The sequence below is a fragment of the Symphodus melops genome (assembly GCF_947650265.1).
Source record: "Symphodus melops genome assembly, chromosome: 9".
Classification (NCBI taxonomy): Eukaryota; Metazoa; Chordata; class Actinopteri; order Labriformes; family Labridae; genus Symphodus; species Symphodus melops.
In genome coordinates, this window is record NC_136699.1 from 19,305,589 (window position 1) to 19,326,751 (window position 21,163).

The window sequence follows — 21,163 nt, forward strand, 5'->3', positions numbered from 1 at the left end:
AAACACACAAATCTGTCGAGTGTGTGCGTGCTCACGTTCGGGTATTTGCTGTTTAAAGTTGTGGCCGCGGTAGAGCTGCTAATAAAATTATACTATGTGCACATGTTGGTGTTTGATTGTGCGTGTGTGACTCAGCGATTAATTCCAGATTGTGTATCTTTTCATCAAAACCGTCCCCTCCAGCCTTAGCCAAAAAAAAAATAGAAGACGAAGCCACAGAGTTTAGTCAGATAACACTCGGATAAACAGAATCATGGCTAAGGTTAAGACATCGTCACAAACGCAGAAGGCTGCAGGTCTAGGGTGAGTTGTCTCACACGCGCAGCAAGAATGCTTAATAGATAGCCCCGCAGCTGAACCTCTGTCGGAGCGGCACAGATTGCCTGACAGTACAGGTCCCTGGAGCACCGTTGAGAGTGTCCTCTCACCCTCTATGCTTAATGGAATAGCTCTCATTGTTTTATGAAGAGCCGGCCCAGAGAAAAGGTAAATCGCAGGGTTAAAGAGGGAGTTAAGACACACAGAGAGAGAGAGAGAGAGAGAGAGAGAGAGAGAATAAGGAAGAAACAGATGGAGTCAAAAGGAAGGCAGGTCAAAGAACATGTGGGCTAAAACAATCACTGTAATTTCAAAGGTAGGTATTAGAAAGAAGGAGAAGCATATGAGTGAAGGTTTATCTGTAAGTGCAGAGTTATCTGGTTCATCTAGAAGCTGGATTTTTGTTTGTGACCTTTACTTTATGACCTTTAGAAGACACCGAGCTGGAAACGAGGAAACATGGTGAGACTTTTAGCACAAAGTCCTGAGACTCCGAATTCTTCATGCACTTTGTTCTCCTTTCTCTCTCTCTCTCTCTCTCTCTCTCTCTCTCTCTCTCTCTCTCTATAGCTCTATCTCACACTTTCTTTATGCGTTCTTCCTTTGAGTTTTACAAAGTTCAGTCTCCAGTAATACTCCCCGAACCCCCTCCCACACACACACACTTCCCCACGCACCAACACACACGCAGTCTCACACTCGCCACGCAAGAGAGTGTGTGCTGACCCATAACCCAAGGCAATTTCTTTTACTTTTTAAGGGGATTTCATCACAGTCCAACCACATTAGTGGGGAGGGTGGACTTAATAGTTTCTGAAATCCCACTTTATTCTAGTTAGTATGAGGGGGTATCGACTAGGCCATGGCATTAAAGAGAGAGGAGCCTCATGTCGGCCTGCCCAGGCAAGCCGATCAATGCCCACTATGGATTGTCCTGTCCGGGTGCTTCATAAGTATTTGGCTGCTTTAAATGGCAACTCCATTTAACAGGCAATCACCGCTAACTGCCTTTGTTCCCTGAGCTCAATACTAAGGGACAATCTATTCCAGCCCGACTGTTAATACAGCGTCATGAGCAGTCCCCTGATGCAGAAAATGGTAATAATTAAAGATAGAAACCTTTGATCTGATTCCTCTTGTTGAGCTGAAAAACATGGTTAAGCTTCTCCACACCACTCCACCCCCTCCTCCTCTCCGCCTCTTATTTGGAGTTCAAACAAGTTGGCTCCCCTGTCTTTTTCAAAGTCGTTTGTTGACTTTCCCTCATCGCCGGGTGTTTGAGACATATGATAAAATGCCAATCGGGGTGAAATGCCTGTTAATTTAGCCACTGACACCGTTCAGATTGCACTATTTGTATTCATAATGCATGACTTTATTGATGAAGCGATTTGTTAGAGGGCAAAATCCGACAGTGTAACTTGAGTGAAAATATGTTCATTAATCTGCTGAGCAGGACTCGATGAAAAGCATTTCATATTCATAATCTCTCACTGGGTTGTTCTGTCCTTCCTCACCCTGAGTCGGCACACAGAGTGGGAAATGTCAGGTTATATCTCGAGGGTGTGTCCTACTCTGTGTGTGTGTGTGTGTGTGTGTGTGTGTGTGGCTGTGACTAAGTGCCACTGCGTGCTTGCACATATTGTTTTGTCAGTCAACCTTGTCTTTCCCCCCCCCATCTCCCGTGGGTAGACTTAAAAGCGCCTCACCCTGCTCTCTCATTTATTGAATAGGAAATCACTGTGACAAGTTTGTTTGGGGCTCTTTGTCCTGCAGGAGAAAACATTGTCATCGTGTGTCATCATGCCTTTCCCCCCCTCTCTCCCTGATAAATGATAATGTGGAGAAAGCGCAGCCTTGTGTTTGCGCTAAGGTTCAATTTAGAGCAATTGAGGAAAATGGAAAGGCAGGCCAGGAATTTAAAAACCTTTTCTGAACAAACGTGTATATATGGGAACGTGGTCTCATCAAAATATTGAGTATGAAAAGTTCTGGTTAGCTTTCAGAATCAAAGGAGATATTTCTTGGAATTTAGCCGACGCTTTTTAACCCCAATTTAGTACAATTACTTTTAATAAGATCCCTCTTTCAGGACTCACATTCCATTTAAAAAAGAACACAGTGACAGAATTTATTGCCAAGAGAAACGAATGAATGATAGATGAGAAAGTGATAATGTTTAATAGGCGAGGCAGGCGAGTTTTTTTTATGTCACACCTTTCAGCAATTCAAAGTGAAATAAAAGGCATTTCATACGTTTTAAAAAAAATGTGTGCATATGAGAGATACACAATTTATACACAGAGCATGCACCATTTACACAAATTAGACATGACACAAACACACACGCTATCACCATGTTCTAAGAAAATGATAAAGACAAGAAAGAAAAAGGAAAAAAAGAAGGTTAAAAATAAAGGAGGCTTGTTTAATTAAAAGTAAAACAAAGCACAGCAGACAAATAGTTTCTATTAACAGTCATGGTAGTTTACTCAAATGTCACGGTGAAGGAAAATGTTTCGAGCGCTGATTTGTACGAGCCGACTGTTTTATCACAACTCAGATGCTCAGGTAGTTTGCTCCAGAAGAGTGTGTGTGTGTGTGTGTGTGTGTGTGTGTGTGTGTGTGTGTGTGTGTGTGTGTGTGTGTGTGTGTGTGTGTGTGTGTGTGTGTGTGTGTGTGTGTGTGTGTGTGTGTATTGGAGGGGGGGGGAGGCGTCGTGTTGATTCTGGGCACAGTGAGGAGAAGACATCCTGAGGGCGGTCTGGGTGCCCCGTACAGTGTGGGTAGGTCTGACAGGTATTTAGACCTGTGATTTGAAAAACAAGTAATAGGATTTTAAAATCTATCCTTTGGGAAGGCAGGAAGTCAGGGCAACGATTTAAGAACTGGTGAAATGTGCTCCATCTTTTTGGTGTTTGTGAGCACTTTAGCAACGTGTGTCAGTTCAACGTAAGGCCTGGAGGAATCAGCCAGTTAGCTTAAGTTCAGCACAGAGACTGGAAACAGTGGAAACGAGCCTGCCTGTTTGTTTGTTTTTGCTGATGTGAAAAGCAAACAATTGTATCATGAGGGTTCGCGTCACCATTTTATTTTGCTGAGAACAATAGCTTCCTTGAATAATTGTGCCAATTGTCTGACAAGCGGGAAGCAGCAACATTACTGCTCTCTGCAGTCATGACATCTTTCCACATTTCACACGTTTTGTTCTTTTTTTGTAGTGATTAAAAAAAACCAAAATATAACATTTTAATTAGTGAGCTTCATAGGTTCTGAATGGGCACAAGTCATTTGGATCTTCTCATGTAACTTTGTACTTAAAGGGCACAATCTTATTTTTTCCTCCCAAAATGTCAGACTCTTCCTTTTAATTTTCTTTAAGATTACACCCGGCAAAAAGTTACCAGATATGTCTTGTGGCAAAATGGTACAGCCTTCTGTAATTGCAAATTTCCTTATCCACACTCCCTCAAAATGTCTGCTTCTCTGTGCCTTAAAGTCACTCTCGAGTCGAGGGTGGCCTTGCTATGCTAGTTAAGGAACTTTCTTGGCTCCAGGCCCTCAGATTCTGCTAGGGCTTTTTTGCATAAGCTAAAGTGAAGGTTTATTAGTTCATAGACATGCACACACACACACACACACACACACACACACACACACACACACACACACACACACACACACACACACACACACACACACTCCGTTGAACATAATCTCATTCTCTCATGAGAAAGCGTTACTCTGAGGCCATCACAATCCCATTACCTACACTGAATTATAAGTAAGAGAGAGAGGTGAGTTGAGCGAAAGGGGGGTGGGGGGGATCTGGTGGGGTTCTATTAAGTGTATCAAGTGATCTACCCAACTTTTCCCCACACACACACACACGACAGCAGCAATCCCAAAGGTGCAGAGACAAGATAGGACTGTGTGTATAAAAATCGACCTGCTGCATTAGATTGATTCTTGAACAGTCAATACTTACACTTTGCTACCATGTGGTTTATTAAATTGAGCAACCTCACTGCTCTATTGTAACCTTATGAGCATGTGTCTATGTGTGTGTTTGTAAGAATGTGTGCATTCCTCTGTGTATCACTGATAAAGAAAACAAGCATCACCCTGCCTCTCTCCTACCCCCCCTTCCTTTCCGTTCTTCCTTCTCACCTTCCTTTCCCCCTCTTCCCGTCCTGTCCATGCAGACGGCTGCCCTAACCTGTGTAACGGGAACGGACAGTGCACCATGGGGCAGCAGAGTTGGCACTGTGAATGTCAGACAGGCTGGAGGGGCCCCGGCTGCAGTGTTGCCATGGAGACCTCCTGTGCAGATAACAAGGACAACGAAGGAGGTGAAGTGGGAGAAAATTTGGTGTGGAAAAAATTGCTGGTCCAAGGAATAAAGGATGATAGAGAAAAATAATCAATAACAACCAGAAATAATTAAGATAGAGGTCTCATGAGAGGAGCGCTGGGAAGAATCTAAGATTATCAAAATATTGCAAAATAATTGATGGAGTACGGGTGCCTTTTTTTTTTTGCATTCTTTGATTTGAATTTGAAAATATTTAATGTCCCCGAAGGGCCATTTGGTTTGCAGCAGGAGTCCAACACAGATAAAGACAAAACATCACAATAAAAGCATACAACCAACACAGTATAAAAGCATACAACCGACAGTTCAACAGGATAAGATCAGTACTCTAATGCAATTGTCGTCACAAATTTATGAAGCCTCTATAAGATCTCATATCTTGTTCAAAAATCTGATGGCAGTTGGGACAAAAGATTTCAGGTATCTGTTCCTTGCGCAACCGTCTCATCCCTTTCCATTTTCTGTCACTCAGATGGACTGACAGACTGCATGGACCCAGACTGCTGCATCCAGAGTCCCTGTCAGAACAGCCCACTGTGTCGGGGCTCCAGGGATCCTCTCACAGTCATCCAGCAGAACCCAGTGTCCCAGGTCCGCGTCCGCTCCTTCTACGACCGCGTCAAGATGCTTGTAGGTCGAGACAGCACCCATATCCTCCCGGGAGAAAGCCCGTTCAACTCAAGGTGGGGATACTACCAAACACAGGATGAATATTCACAGCAGGAATGAAGTTCTGGACAAACGCAGACTTTGACACCAATCTATGATTTCAAAGAGTTACCTAACAGAAGAAGTTTATAGTTTTCACCATCACACAGTGGTAAGAGCCAAACAAAACTACAAAAGCCAGTTTGAAGTTTTACATATTTCCAGAGAAATAAAGCTTACCTGTCTTTGTGGGTGTGGGACGATTCCAAGGGAAATGTAATCACTTACAAGCAGAAAACATTGGAGGACTATAAAAAAAAACTCAAAACTGTTTTTAAATAAAAGATTCTTTACTAGATATTTCACCAACTTGCTAACAGGTTTTAGCACTTTCTGTAAAGGATACTTTACATTGGACAGAATGGACCCTGATGCAAAGGTGTCATTCCCTTTTTGCTATGCCCAGTTGGCCAATCAGAACCAAGAATTTCACACATCCTTGTAATCCAACATTACATTATCCAAAATATTATAGAAAGTGTTGATGGGTCACCATGAATCACATGTATTTATCATTATTGGATACATGTATGTAAACACCCAGGATCTGAGCCCTGAACATGTTTGTGATTGTTTTATTGACAGTGAGTATTTACATATGCTTTTAAGAATTCAGATCTATCATGTAGTTTTCCCTCAGAAAGTCCAGGACCAAAGTCATGCCAAGATTCTTGGTCCATTAAAGGAGCTGTTAAACACTGTCCAAGGTGCTGATTTAAACACACGTGACATCAGATGATTCAAAAGGACGCATCTCCTCAAAGTGATGATACTCTTAAATATTCATTGTTTCAAAATATTTCTGTGTGTGAATCCGTTATCGAGGGCGCACCCGCACACACACATACATATCCATCTACGTTGTCATGTTTTGTTTACATGATTGACAAGCGCTAATGGGGATGGCGGGGCTTGCTGATTGCTTCTAATTAAAGAGCGGTGGAAGACCAGAGCAATAAATGATCATCTAAATTGGATGATTGAGAGATGGGGATATTAATCAAACCAGATGATTGATGATTAGGAAAGTTGTGGCTGATAGATTGACTATTGCCCCCTCACTCTGTCTCTTCTTTTTTTTTTCTTCCAGTTTGGCGTCTCTGATCCGGGGTCAGGTGTTGACTACAGATGGAACCCCACTGGTGGGGGTGAATGTGTCTTTTGTCAACTATCCCCAGTATGGATACACGCTGACACGGCAAGACGGCATGTACGTACAACAGCTACACAGCACTTCTTGCTGAATCTCTGCAAGTACCTCACCACATAGGCCGAATAATTAGATTACACTGGATTAGATTAGATCACAGTGGATTAGATTAGGTTAGATTAGATTAATTTAGAAAAACTGTAATGATCCCATGAGAATAGTAGGCTCAGTCAGAAATAATTAGATACGGTAAGAAAGGGGATTTCAGATAAAGGAAAGGTAAACGTATTTACAACAATGCAACTGAGAATTTAAATAATACAATCTCTTGACTTGAAAATTATTCATACAGCATATAACTGAAGTTAAAATGAATGAAATAAGAGTGGGAGACAAATATTTTATAAAAATGAATATATCGTTTTCGTGAAATGAAAACAAATGCTGGAAATAGAACTGTTTTCCTGTCAGGTCTTTACAGAACAAGTTTGCTTGAAGAATACAAATAATAAATGTCATAAAGAAACTTTTAGAGCAACAACAAAAGAGACACTTTGGCTCCTTTACTTGAACAGTTTCTTCCTGAATGCAATTCAGTTAACTCGCCTGACATGCCTTTCTATTCCTCCTGCAGGAACACCAGTTTAAGGCCGCTTTAATTTGACTTTTCTGTCCAATTTCTCCTCCTACATGTACAAGTTGTATCAAATTTGAGTCCGTCTGACATCCGTAACATGTTATTTCCAAGTCTGATACTGACCTCGTCTAAATGTGCAACTTCTGTGTCTCCTGTCTCAGGTTCTTTAAGCACTCCTCTCCTCCTCTAACTGATGATTTCTTTGCAGTGTTTTCTCCCAGCCAGGCTGAAGCATCAAATCTTCTTGTAACATTTAATTGACCTTGTGTTTCAGGGGGTTGTTACTCATCAGCCTCATGGACTTGTGACCTGAGCGGACATGTTCTAATGTCCATGTCTGACCTTGTTTCATTTTGATGAATGCAGTTTTTGTTTTGTTTTTCTTCCAGTTGCCACAGCCTTTCCAGACACTTACAAAGCTTTGGTATTTTGTCTCAGCAAATGTGGATACCTTGAGTAACCATAAAACTCATAGTGAGACAATTTGTTATTTTTAATTTCAGAGCTGTTACTATTGTCCACACAGCCTTTCTAGACTCAAATGTTGTACATTAGAAACATTTATTCCAGCGGTTGCTTTACTAATACTGTGAGTCCATATAAAGGTCCACCACAGCACTCCCCATCTGTGCCTCATTCCAGTCCTCTTCCTCTTCAGGTTTGACCTGATAGCTAACGGTGGTGCATCTCTGACTCTGCGGTTCGAGCGTGCCCCCTTCCTGAGCCAGGAGCGCACAGTGTGGCTGCCCTGGAGCCAGTTTTATGCTATGGACACTCTGGTGCTTAAGACAGAAGAGAACACGATCCCGGGCTGTGACCTGAGCGGCTTCGTCAGGCCTGACCCTCTTGTGATTGCATCCCCTCTCTCCTCCTTCTTCAGCTCCAAGCCAGGGGAGAAACCCATCATACCGGAGACACAGGTGCAGTACCACTGAACTCTGGCAGCCGGCTAATCTCCCTTCTGGTCCCCTCGCTCTCTTTGTCACTCTCTTGTATACCTGCCTCCTGTAGCTCTCTTTCTCCTTTCGCTTCCATAGCTTTCCCCCGCATTTGTTCCCTCTTACTCTATTTCTTTATTTCATCCATTGTTTTTTCCCTTTTTTGTCCTTCAGCCGTGAGTGGAAGCGTGACCCCCATTACTCCCTCTCCCTCTAATCCCCCCTAATCCCTCTCTCCTGTCGTCTTCTTTCATTGTCTTCCAGGTGCTGCATGAGCAGATCGAGGTGCCCGGCACAAGTCTGAAGCTGTGCTACCTAAGCTCCAGGACACAGGGTTACCGCTCCCTGCTCAAGGTGACCATGACTCCAGCTGTGGTGTCCATGGGGCTGCTGAAGGTTCACCTGATGGTAGCTGTGGAGGGACACCTCTTCCAAAAGTGGTTCCACGCCTCTCCTAACTTGGCCTACACCTACATCTGGGATAAGACTGACGCGTACGGCCAGAGGGTCTACGGACTCTCTGAAGCTGTTGGTGAGTGGAAAGGTTGGATAGAAGAGGAGCTATGTGGGGGGAAAGAGTAATTTCATCCCAGCGGACGAAAAGCCTTTCTTATAGGAGTAGCATAGGCTATGACAGAGGGAAGCAGAGCTAATTAGGAAGCTTGAAGGAGACATAATACACCAGAACCCCAGCCTCAATCTACTACGTAGTATAGCCACAGTTAAGTGCCTTTTTTTTTTCCATTCATACGTCTATTTTTCATCGAAGCAGCGTGTGGTTCAGTCAGCCAGCCGTAGCTGCGGTGAAGGGTTATTAGCCATCAGGGTGAGTTAGCAGTTAGCTGGTGGAGCAGCAAGCAGGAGTCCAGGGAAGCCTCAGTGCTATTACACTCTGCTGTCACAGTCGCTCACAGGTGCTGTCGGGCAAACACGGCTGTCAGGGCACAGATGCAGTGGACATCTGGGGCTTGAGTGCGGACTGCAATCATGAGGGGCATTGAGAACGAGGGGGTTTGGGAACTGACATTCACTCAAAGATCCCCCTCGTACCGCGGATGAACCGTCGTTTCACCTTTCTCAAAAATCATAACGCTCATCGATGTTATTTTCCGCTAAGCACGGGTTCATTTGCTGGTATGCCAAACTATTATTTTCGCTGAAGTTGAAAAGGTGCTGCTAACAGCACTTTGACTGTGACTCAGGTGGGAGCTGATGTGTGAACACTCCTCCTTTTAATAAGGAGGCCGACAACAGCAGCACACCCATACAGTCACACATACATTATAAACTGCACGTCACAGGAACACAGACGATCTCGGTCTCAATTGTCTCAACATATCTACCTCCCCCCCGTCCTATTTACTTCCTTTCTTCCTGTCTGCATTTAGCCAAATCAGCAGAGACTGTCAGCACATCTCTCTGATTGGGCCCCATTGTTTTCTACAGCTGAGTTTTCACCATTGCCTCCTGTGTGGCCTCCTATAGGTTAAAATGTCGCCTGGGTAATCTGCCCAATTAGCAAGGTTTTTAATTGACTTGGCAGAAGATGTGAGGGTGTTAGTTAGGTGCGAGTGCAGATTTTAGTACAGGTGCTAACTAGATTCTCTGTGTATCACACGTTTCACAACTTAAATTAAGTTTGGAGGTTATGCTCCCGTGAAGTTTCCTCTTCCTGTTTTTCTTTTAAGTTTTCCGTTCTTCATCATTTATTTCTTGTATTCCTCTGACCTCTTCTCCCTCCTACATGTAGTGTCCGTCGGCTATGAGTATGAATCCTGTGCCAGTCTCATCCTCTGGGAGAAGAGGACAACTATTCTGCAAGGCTACGAACTGGATCCCACCAATCTGGGCGGCTGGTCACTAAACAAGCATCATATACTGAACACACGCAGTGGTATGTACACACACTTACAAGCGCTGACTTTTCCAGTATGTTCTGTTTTGTTTTTAAAAATTATCTAGCTCCCAATGTGTAACAGGTTTACAGTGCTGTACAGCACATCTGCTATTGTCTTTGGGAGTGTGGAAACCATAATGTGCTTCCTGTGGTTCACATGAGGCTGCCAGGCGCCTCTTTTTACCTGTCAGTGAGGATTTTCACAGGAAGCGTTTTGTGTCGTCTCACCTAGTTTGAAGCCCTTATCCACTCACACCACGCCCCGCTGTGTTAACATGTGCACCGACCAATCGCTTACAAGTATTCAAACAGAGGGGTGTCCACAGAGGGGCAGGGGTACATTATCGAGGCGCTGGTTCAGGATGGGGAGTCGACCTTGATGCATCATCTGCTTTACCATTACTTAAACTCTGTGCAATAAAAAGCATGGAAATATAACAGGGCTGACGCACTGATGTTCGCCTGCTGCGACGATTGATGTTCTAATAGGAAAAGACACAAGTGGAGACCCAGGGGTGTTGAGAGGTATTTTTAGAAGTGAGGGGATGTATCCACACACATACACTATTGTATAACACGCTGTTGTGCTCTGGTCATCAAACTGACTAATGTTATACAGAAGTAATTAAATGCAGCTTGTATCGGCTGCTTGCTTTGATCGTGTCCCTGTAGATCTGTCTTCCTTTCTTCATAAACGTGGAACGATGTTTTTATTAATGACATGCAGTATAGCTGTGCTAGTAACTAAATGTTGTCATCAGGATAATGACCTGCTATTACAGACAACATAACATACTGCTGTGTGATGTTAACTGTGCCCACTGTCTTAATTTAGCATGTCAGCATGCGAATTACGTTGTTTAGGAGGAGAATGAGGGGAAGTTCAGAGGTAGGCTACTGGAAAAGTTCCAACATTGACCTGAATATAGAACTAAACCGAGAGTTTAGGACTCACCAGTGTGGCTACTGATCATTTTCAGAGGGTTTGAATAAATCTGTCCCTCATTTCAATGCGATCCGTTCAGTATTTGGCGTGACATTTAACTTGCTTGTGCAAATGTTAACTTAATAATAGTGCTAATATAAAAATTCAGGGACCTGCTACAAAATAATTAGATTTTATCCCCATGGACCCTGAATGTCTGGAGAAAATGTAGTGGCAATTATGTTAAATTGTTGCTGACTAAAATGAAGTTGTGACCAAGCTGGTCTGGCATTGTCCCCCCCCCCTAAGAGCCATAGAGCTGTACAAAGATCCTGATCTGTGTGTGTCTCCTGTCCAGGTATCCTTCACAAGGGAAGTGGCGAGAACGTCTTTGTGACGGAGCAGCCACCGGTAATGGCCAGTGTCATGGGAAATGGACGAAGACGCAGCATCTCCTGCCCCAGCTGTAACGGCCTGGCAGACGGCAACAAGCTTCTGGCACCGGTTGCCCTGGCGATGGGCACTGATGGCAGTCTTTATGTCGGGGATCTCAACTTTGTACGTAGGGTCTACCCATCTATGAACACAACCGGCATCCTTGAACTAAGGTAAATATCCCAAACTCAATATTGTAGGAAGGAGAGGTCAAAAGATTGGGTGTACCAGAGGAAATAAGGACTTCATAAATAAATATGGATTAAACATTAAAAAGGCAGCTTGGGTTAGTTTTATAAGAGAGGGAAGAGTCCAGATGTTTGCAGCATGTAGAAGGCGTAGGATTGCATATTTTCTTGAGAAAGAAAAAAAGTAAGGTGAGACACTAGGGATAGCATGGTGAAAGAAGAATTATACACTGTACAAGCAAACTGTTTCTCCAGGGTATTTTTACCCATGGTTAAATCTGCTGTTCACACCACAGCCTGCTTTGTGTTGCTCTCTGTAGGTTGCTCTCCACAGACTGTGTGAATTAACATTTGTTTTGTTGTGCTTTTATCTCACTTTCTCGCTTCAAGGAACAAAGATTTCCGACACAGGTAAGATCTTTATCGCAATACATTTGAAGTCACTTCTGCACATTTCAGCAGCACTCGAGATAGTAAAGAGGAGCTGAAACCATTTTCAGTGAAAAAAAACAAAAACAAAACAACAAAAATATAAGGTAACTCTAAAATCATGCACTTCCTGTCACTGCAGTAATAATCCCACCCATAAGTACTTCCTGGCAGTGGATCCGGTCTCTGGGGCTTTGTTCATCTCAGACACCAACTCTCGAAGAATTTACCGAGTCCGCTCTTTAACGGGAGGCCGCCTGCTGTCAGACAATGCAGAGGTGGTGGCTGGGACGGGGGAGCAGTGTCTGCCCTTTGATGAGCGCTGCGGTGATGGAGGCAAGGCCACTGAAGCGACACTTATGAGTCCCAAAGGTGAGCAGGAGAAAACTCATCACCCACACTGTTGGAATAAGTCTTACTTCTGAAAGATGTTGTAAATGTTGACAATTAGAGACCTTTGTGTTCTGTAGTGCTGTTCAGGTATTACAAGAAAAAAAAAAACAGAGGTGTCACTTTTAGCTGTGGGAAAGTCTGACGTGCATTATTTTTTTATTAGTGACATTATTTACAGCTCCTGGTGGGGACAATAATGCCATCAGGAATTAGTAATTTATATCTAGTCATGATAAAAGATTGAACCATCATTTGTTCATCAATTGCAGACGTTCATTCCCGATAAGGTACGCAAATAGAAATCATGTTTCCTTTAGTTTTCAAATCTGTTTTCTTACACAGTTCTGTGCGTACATAATCATCTGTAACTCCGTGCAGATGGGAAAAACTGAGGGTGCCGATACTGTTCCTTGATCATGACTACATTTTTCTATTACAAAGCGCTGTTCTTGTGACTCAACTGAAGCGGGCCAGAGACAGAAGGAGGTTATAAACCAGGTTAATGTTCAACTCATTAATGGGATTTCTTTTGTGGATCATTGGATCTGAGAACATTGTGACACCAAACTGTCAGGGATGTCACACTGTCACATTTCTCCATCAGTGACACAACGTGTGTGTACATGTGGGACTGCTGGTGTTAGTATGTACAGTATTTATGTGTGTGTGTGTGTCTGAGGAGAGAGAAGATGGTTAAAAAAAAGGAGAAGACAACGAGCCACTGGTTCCCTCTAACCTGTCACGGGGAAAGTCAGCCATCACACATCAGCTCGCCCTCTCTCTGCCTGTTTCCTCTCCGTCTCTGTCTCTCTCTCTCTCTCTCTCTCATTTGCTCGGCGCCCCTTTTCTCTACCCTCAATCTGTTGTTGTGTATCTCAGCGCGACTACGAGTTATTTCGGGGCACAGTTGCCTCGTGCAAACACACCTGTCTGAATTCCTGCTGCCTGATAGACTGATAGGCGTGACACTGCACCACTGGTAAACGCTTGAAGAAGTGAAACAAATGAAAAGTAGAAATATAGGGATGACAAAGAAAAGCGAGATGTCACTAAGGAAGGAAGCCGAATACTCTGAAACACTCTGCGTTCTTCAGGAATCAGCTTGCGGTCCACAGTTGCCCTCTGGGAGGAGCATGATTTCGGCTCTGCATTGCGATGACTCATCCCGAAAACTAACACTTCTCTAACAGTTCAATGCCCGCTCCATCACTTTCTTCCCTCTCATTTGGTGGAGCATTGAGCAATTCAGCTGTCAGTGCTGCTATCTGTTTTCAGCTGGTGGAAAGAGTGAAGTTTAATTGACTAAAAACGTCTATGGGTTCACCCCTGCAGCGTTTGAGTTATGAGTCGTCACTCAGGGTGTTCGTCTTCCCTCTGACAGGTATCGCAGTGGATAAAAACGGCCTGATGTACTTTGTGGATGCCACCATGATCCGAAAGGTGGACCAGAACGGCATCATCTCCACTCTGCTGGGGGCCAACGATCTCACCGCCGTACGGCCGCTGAGCTGTGACAACAGCATGGACGTCAGCCAGGTAGGATGTTTGGGAGGAAGTGCAGGAGAAGACGAGAGGTGGCGGTGAGATAGATGATGATCTAACGGCCACTCTGAGTGCTTAGCTTAGATTGTGTGGACACGTGCCAGCCAGGAGGTCGGGGATGGAACTGATTTAGGGTGGGATTAAAAGAGTCCATTCATACATTAATGGATCCAAAGAGAGTGCAGACTGCAGTCACTTTTAAAAAATGAAGAAGAGACTAGCATGAACCTTGGCATCCTGTCAAAACCGCCTCCCACGGAACAGATATCCTCTCATCGTTAACTTTGTTTTCACCATCAGGTCCGTTTGGAGTGGCCGACGGACTTAGCAGTGAACCCCATGGACAACTCTCTCTATGTGCTGGAAAACAATGTCATCCTTCGCATCACTGAGAACCACCAGGTCTGTTATACATGGCTAGGTGGCCACTGCAGAACCCTTAGAGTGGACACTCACTGTAGGCTCCTGACAGGATTTTGTCCCAATTAGTCTTTCTCAACCTAATTTAGAAGTAAAAGTTCAACGTGTAATGTAGTTTTTCAAAGTTTTAAAGAAGTGGCAATATTACTCCTTAATTAGCTCCAGAGACATTTTACTTTCTGAAGCCTTAATTCAGTGTTGAAAGTTGTTTTTTTTTTTTTTTTTCTGCTGTTTTAACAGCGAGACACTTTTAATATCTCAGTTTTTTAACAGTAGTGTTTATTTTTGAACAGGTGAGCATCATAGCAGGTCGGCCCATGCATTGCCAAGTGCCAGGTATCGACTACAGCCTGAGCAAGCTTGCTATACACGCCGCACTGGAAAGTGCCACAGCCATTGCTTTGTCGCACACCGGCATGCTCTACATCGCTGAGACCGATGAGAAGAAAATCAACAGAGTGAGACAGGTAGGAAAACAGAGGAGGACTGCACTCAGTTGTTGGGCTATGCTGTACTTTTAAAATCTTTGCTTTGATATATAAAGCTATTTTTTTGGCGAGAAAAACTGACAGCACAGCTTGTCAAGCTGATATTTTGAGATTTTTTCAGCTCTCCAGACACTACATTCAGTCGAAAGATTTGAACTTGTTTCCATTTCTCTGTTTTGATAACTCAAAATGATTTTGGGCTTTGATAATACATTTTCTTCTTGTGACTTCCTTTTTTCTCCATTTTCCTCCGTATTTGTTTTTTGCAGGTGAGCACTAATGGAGAAATCTCTCTTCTGGCTGGTGCTGCCTCTGACTGCGACTGCAAGAATGACGTCAACTGCAACTGCTTCTACGGCGATGACGGCTACGCCCCCGACGCCGGCTTGAACTCCCCCACCTCCTTGGCCGTTTCCCCTGATGGGACGCTTTACATTGCTGACCTCAACAACATCCGCATCAGAGCCGTGCGAGCAAACCGTCCCGGCCCTGCTGTCTCGAGCGTGGGCTACTCGGGATCTGCGCAGTATGAGGTGGCATCGCCGAGGGAACAGGAGCTGTACGTCTTCAACGGGGAGGGGCTTCACATCCAGACGATTAGCTTGGTGACCGGGGAGCCACTTTTCAACTTCTCCTACGGTCCTGATGGAGAGCTGGCCATGCTGATTGATAACTGCAACAACACGGTGAAGGTGAGGAGGGACGGCCAAGGACAAGGAGGTGCAGCAGGCTTGCTCAGACTGGTGCTGCTGCCCGAGAATCAAGTGGTGACCCTCGGACTGGACCCCACTGGGGGGCTGCGAAGTGTGTCAGCCATGGGCCAGGAGGTGGCTCTGATGGGTTACAGTGGCAACACAGGTCTCCTGGCTACCAAAGCTGATGAGACCGGATGGACGACATTTTACCAGTGAGTGTTTGTGAAAGTGTCTGAATATGTGTTTGTATTATTCAAACCCTTCTCCACACGTCTGAGATACAAAATGAATGAGTTTCACAGGTTTCATGTTGATCACGTTCCAGTGCATCCTCAATTACATGTGATGCAACACAAAGTGTACTGCTGCCCCCTAGTGTTGCCTTTTAGGACTACAGCCAGTGCCTGTAAGGTGACTGGTCTGACAGTACTGTGCGAGTGTATTCTTAATGTGTTCATTAAGATACCTGTAGTGGATTCAAGTGATAGTTTAATTTGCTCTATTGTTACAAAGAATGCTTTTTATTTCATCTTATTTAACAATTTCTGAATGTATTATTGTCCTTTTGCAACGCCTGCTAAACTGCAGCTAAAAAGTATGAAGTATATCTCTTTCTCTCCCTCTCCCTCTCTCTCTATATATCTAATTATGTCCTTCCCCTCACTCCCTCACCCGTTATCACTCAGGTATGACAGCGAGGGTCGCCTGACCAACATGACATACCCAACAGGCATGGTGACGAGTCTCCACCGCGAGATTGAGCGCTCCATCAACATCGACATTGAAAGCTCCAGCAGGGACGACGATGTCACAGTCATCACCAACCTGTCCTCTGTAGAAGCCTCGTACACGGTGGTGCAAGGTAGAGACCCACTCAGCAAACACAGGACACACTCGGAGCGGGGGGGGGGGGGAGCTTGTCATGAATTTTTAAATATGTTTGTGAAATTGCAAGAGTATGCGGCACGAAGGTGGACAAATGCTGGACACAAATCACCACCAGAGGGGGGGACAAAAATCAAATTGAATATAGATGGTTTTGAATTTAGTATTTTCATTGACTTTTTTTTGAAAGGTTTCATTTAAAATGCATGAAATCTTTAAGAAGTTTAACTGGGTCTTTTAATTTCGTCCTGATTTATTGATGAGATGCGCACACACTCCAAAACCTCATGATCTTGTTATTCAAAAACATAGCTGCCCTCTGTGATGCTGAATATGCGCCGGCCTGCCGCCTCTAATTGAAAGTCTTGTAATTTTCACTCAGTTATGTGAATGCTCCAGGAGATTATTTTCCTTCCCTCTCCGCATCCAGCCCTCTCTTACTCCCTCTCATGGAGTAAAATTACCAATATATAGCTGTTAATCCCAGCTGGGATCATCTTGCTTTTGAATATCATCACAGAAAAATTCATTAACTCATGTAGAGTGAATCCTCCTCATCCCTCAAGCATTCTCCTCACACACACACACTGTCATACAAATACAGCTCTCAACCAGTTCCCATGATCCCTGAGCTTATTTGGTGTGTTTGGAGAGGAAGGAGAAGAAGGAGAGTAATTGCCTTTCTTCCCTTGACCAGTGCGAGTGGCGTGACAGAAGTGTGTATGCAGGCTGTGGGTGATAGGAGTCTGAAGGCCACAGAGAAAATAAGTTGTAGATGTATTCAGTGATCCACCTGCGGTGCGGGAGGAAAACGGTGGAGTTGTTCACAGAGCTGTAAGTCATTTAAGGTTTCCTGCGCACTGTGTGGGTTTCAGCACAGCTCTCCGCTGACATACTCACTTAACCATCTCCCTCTCTTTCCGCTCTTTCTCGCTCTCTTCATTAACTCCTGCACAGTGAATTCTCCTTGGCCCTCAAGCTCCCGTTTCTCTCCCTCCCTCTCCTTCTCCCTTGCTTCGGTTTTATTACGAGGCTGTTCAGACAGAGAGAGCAGGGAAGATTTATCTAAAGGCTGTTGCTGCCAAGTCAATGGAAAGAGCTTCACTTGTCTGTTTGAGGCGTTGTTAAAATTTGCCTGGAGCTTTATTACAAATTGGCCTTATGGATTACTGTCATTTATGGCAGGGCTTCAAAGGGAGACACCGTCTGATCCCCTCACCTTTTATAAATGAATTGGGGAAAAAAAAAAGATCTCACACTGCATATGCCAGATATTTCTGAGCCGGAAAAACAATTTTATCTTACTCTGAATCATCATTGTCTGAATCGTCTGTTTTCAGACATCAGAGGAAAAAATTAGACTCAGCATTAGGCATGGGCTTATCTGTTTCTATTCTTGTATTTGAGACTGAGTCATAAGGAGATCGCAGGATTGTAGATATCTGTCAGTTTATCTGGACCTTTTTTCTTTTTTCTTTTTTTTTCACATTCAGAACATTTTTGAGTTTGTACAGTCTTTTAATCTGGCCCTTTGATGTTTTATGATCATGTTCTGACTCATACTAACAAGAGTCTCTAAGCTTCTTTTCTAGTTAATTTAATAACAGGCAGACAAGCATAAACAGGACCTGTACGGTTGAATAGTCCAACTCCAGGGAGTATGATTGCGATACAAAACAATACAACAGCTGAGGCAGTGAAAGGGTGAAAGTGAACAGAAAATAGCAGTCAGTGTCAGTGAAGACAGGATCCTTGTTATGTTTTAAATATTAGGCCATCCCAGTTTAAATTTGTGGTTGGCAATATTAATACTGCACTGAGCCTCTCTTCCGCATCGGGAGGTTTTGACAAGCTATTAAAATTTCTTTGGAAATCTCATCACGTCATTTTTTCGTAAGAAAAGATGAAAGAGTAAAGCAGTCACATATATATGACGAATCCCATATGCCCCTTGTTATATCAATGCCCCCAGACACTTGTCTTTTCTGTCACATTAAGGACCATAGGTCAAATTATTAGGAACCCTCCCATCCTCAGAAGACTTTTTAATAGTGCAGGATTTCTATCCAACGATTGAGAAAAGAAACCGTCTTTGATCAGTGTCCGAACCCAATCAAATACTTCCGTTCATGCGTATGTCGAGGTTGGGGTCTTACATTCTTAAGGTTGGCTGGATTTGAATGGGTTAAGGTGGCTCTATGCTTACCTTCTGCCTGTCTGTCTCCCTCTACAGACCAGGTGAGGAACAGCTACCAGCTGTGTAACAACGGAACCCTGAGAGTGATGTATGCAAACGGTATGGGCATCAGCTTTCACACAGAGCCGCACATACTGGCCGGCTCCGTCAGCCCCACGATTGGTCGGAGGAACATCACACTGCCCACTGACAACGGCCTCAACTCTATAGAATGGCGTCTACGTAAGGAGCAGACCAAGGGCAAGATCACCGTGTTTGGGAGGAAGCTGAGGGTGAGTTGTCACTGTGACAGCTTTGGTAGAAACACATCCAACAGTTTAGCATCCAATTTAAACTTTCTCTCTCTCTCTCTCTCTCTCTCTCTCTCTCTCTCTCTCTCTCTCTCTCTCTCTCTCTCTCTCTCGACAGGCTCATGGCCGCAACCTTCTTTCCATCGACTTTGACCGGAACACACGCACCGAGAAGATTTACGATGATCACAGAAAGTTCACGCTGCGCATCATGTATGATGCTCAGGGTCGGCCGGCCATGTGGCTCCCCAGCAGCAGCCTGGCCGTGGTCAATGTGTCGTACTCTACCACTGGACAGCTTGTTGGGCTGCAGAGGGGGAGCATGAGCGAGAGGACAGAGTTTGACCCGCAGGGACGCATTCTGTCTCGGTCTTTCGTGGACGGGAAGGTTTGGAGCTACAGTTACCTCGACAAAGTAAGTTTCATTATTTTTACCAATGTCATCCAGGTATCAAATCTTGTGTTGGAAAAGCAACAAAAAGAAGGAACTGTCTTTGGATTGTAGGAATTGAGCATAATAATACTTCATTTTTATGGATTCAAATTTGTCAGCTGACAGCAAATTATCTCTGGTGCTATTCCACAGGAGGCATGTCAGCCATGATAATGCTTTTAAATTCATCCTTATTTCGCTTTCCTTTCTGCTTACAGTCCATGGTGCTGCTCCTGCAGAGCCAGAGACAGTATGTCTTTGAGTTTGACGCCTCGGGCCGGGTCACAGCTGTCACCATGCCCAGCGTAGCTCGCCACACCATGTTCACGCACGTGTCAGTCGGATACATCCGTAACACCTACAACCCCCCAGAGAGCAACGCGTCCATCATCCACGACTTCAGCGAGGATGGCAGACCTCAGGCCTCACACTTCCTGGGCACTGGCCGCCGTGTCCTCTACAAGTACGGCAAGCTGGCCAAGCTGTCAGAGATCGTGTACGACAGCACCGCCGTCACCTTCGGCTACGACGAGACAGCTGGCGTGCTGAAGATGGTCAATCTGCAGAGCGGAGGCTTCTCGTGCACCATTCGTTATCGCAAAATGGGCCCGCTCATTGACAAGCAAATCTACCGCTTCAGTGAGGAGGGGATGGTCAACGCAAGGTTTGACTACACCTACCATGACAACAGTTTCCGTATCGCCAGCATGAAACCAGTCATCAGTGAGACTCCGCTTCCTGTAGACCTCTATCGATACGACGAAATCTCTGGAAAGGTGCAAAAATGTAGCTCCTGGAATACTATGATTGTGAATTGACCTTTTTTCCTGCTTCCATGTCACTCATCCTTTTTTTCTCCGAACCTTTATAACCCTCTGCGATAGGTGGAGCACTTTGGAAAATTCGGAGTCATATACTACGACATCAATCAGATCATCACCACAGCTGTTATGACGCTGAGCAAGCATTTCGACACCCACGGTCGCATCAAGGAGGTCCAGTACGAGATCTTCCGTTCACTTATGTATTGGATGACGGTGCAGTACGACAGCATGGGACGAGTTGTGAAGAGAGAGCTCAAAATCGGGCCCTATGCCAACACCACTCAGTACCGCTATGATTACGACGGAGACGGACAACTCAGTGGCGTTAAGGTAAATATTCTGCCTTGTCTTTACAATTTTTACGATTTAGCCATGAGTATTTATGGCACATGCAGGTGCTTGTTGACTGCAGCCCTCATGAGTCCCTCTTCCTTGTTTTCCCCAGGTCAATGATTGGTCTACTTGGCGCTACAGCTACGACCTGAATGGTAACCTCCATCTGCTGAACCCTGGCAACAGCGCCCGCATCCTGCCCCTTCGTTACGACCTAAGAGACCGAATCACCCGTCTGGGAGATGTCCAATACCGCCTGGATGAAGACGGCTTCCTCAGCCAGCGTGGTTCGGATGTCTTTGACTATAACTCCAAAGGTCAGCTGCTGAGGGCTTACAACCGAGGCCCTGGCGGGTGGAGCGTCGTGTATCACTACGATGGGCTTGGTCGCAGGGTGTCCACCAGAAACAGCCTGGGAAGTCACCTCCAGTTCTTCTATGCTGACCTCAACCACCCGACCCGGGTCACACACATCTTCAACCACTCCAGTTCAGAAATCTCATCCCTCTACTATGACCTGCAGGTAGGCATTGGCGTGCCTGCTTCATATTAAAACAATTTTTGAATCTGCTTTCCAAAGGTCTTAAACGGCCACTAAAAATAATTGTTGTGAGCGTGAAACAGTCGCAAAACAAAGATCAAGCAATGCAATTGACACATACT

General features: G+C 44.6%; 1 protein-coding gene across 9 annotated transcripts in view; it reads left to right on the plus strand.

Moving 5' to 3' along the window:
• tenm2a (teneurin transmembrane protein 2a) overlaps window positions 1–21,163 on the plus strand; it is a 210,401-nt gene that overhangs the window by 185,392 nt on the left and 3,846 nt on the right. For all 9 annotated transcript variants that reach the window (XM_079351890.1, XM_079351891.1, XM_079351892.1 and 6 more), the window contains 19 exons: window positions 4,524–4,670; window positions 5,166–5,376; window positions 6,492–6,611; window positions 7,847–8,108; window positions 8,391–8,658; window positions 9,877–10,020; window positions 11,307–11,556; window positions 11,962–11,982; window positions 12,143–12,372; window positions 13,775–13,929; window positions 14,236–14,337; window positions 14,649–14,822; window positions 15,113–15,750; window positions 16,225–16,400; window positions 18,657–18,892; window positions 19,029–19,325; window positions 19,562–20,119; window positions 20,228–20,497; window positions 20,613–21,023. In XM_079351890.1, coding sequence (XP_079208016.1) covers window positions 4,524–4,670; window positions 5,166–5,376; window positions 6,492–6,611; window positions 7,847–8,108; window positions 8,391–8,658; window positions 9,877–10,020; window positions 11,307–11,556; window positions 11,962–11,982; window positions 12,143–12,372; window positions 13,775–13,929; window positions 14,236–14,337; window positions 14,649–14,822; window positions 15,113–15,750; window positions 16,225–16,400; window positions 18,657–18,892; window positions 19,029–19,325; window positions 19,562–20,119; window positions 20,228–20,497; window positions 20,613–21,023 — 4,670 coding nt within the window. The remainder of the gene's footprint in view (window positions 1–4,523; window positions 4,671–5,165; window positions 5,377–6,491; window positions 6,612–7,846; window positions 8,109–8,390; window positions 8,659–9,876; window positions 10,021–11,306; window positions 11,557–11,961; window positions 11,983–12,142; window positions 12,373–13,774; window positions 13,930–14,235; window positions 14,338–14,648; window positions 14,823–15,112; window positions 15,751–16,224; window positions 16,401–18,656; window positions 18,893–19,028; window positions 19,326–19,561; window positions 20,120–20,227; window positions 20,498–20,612; window positions 21,024–21,163) is intronic.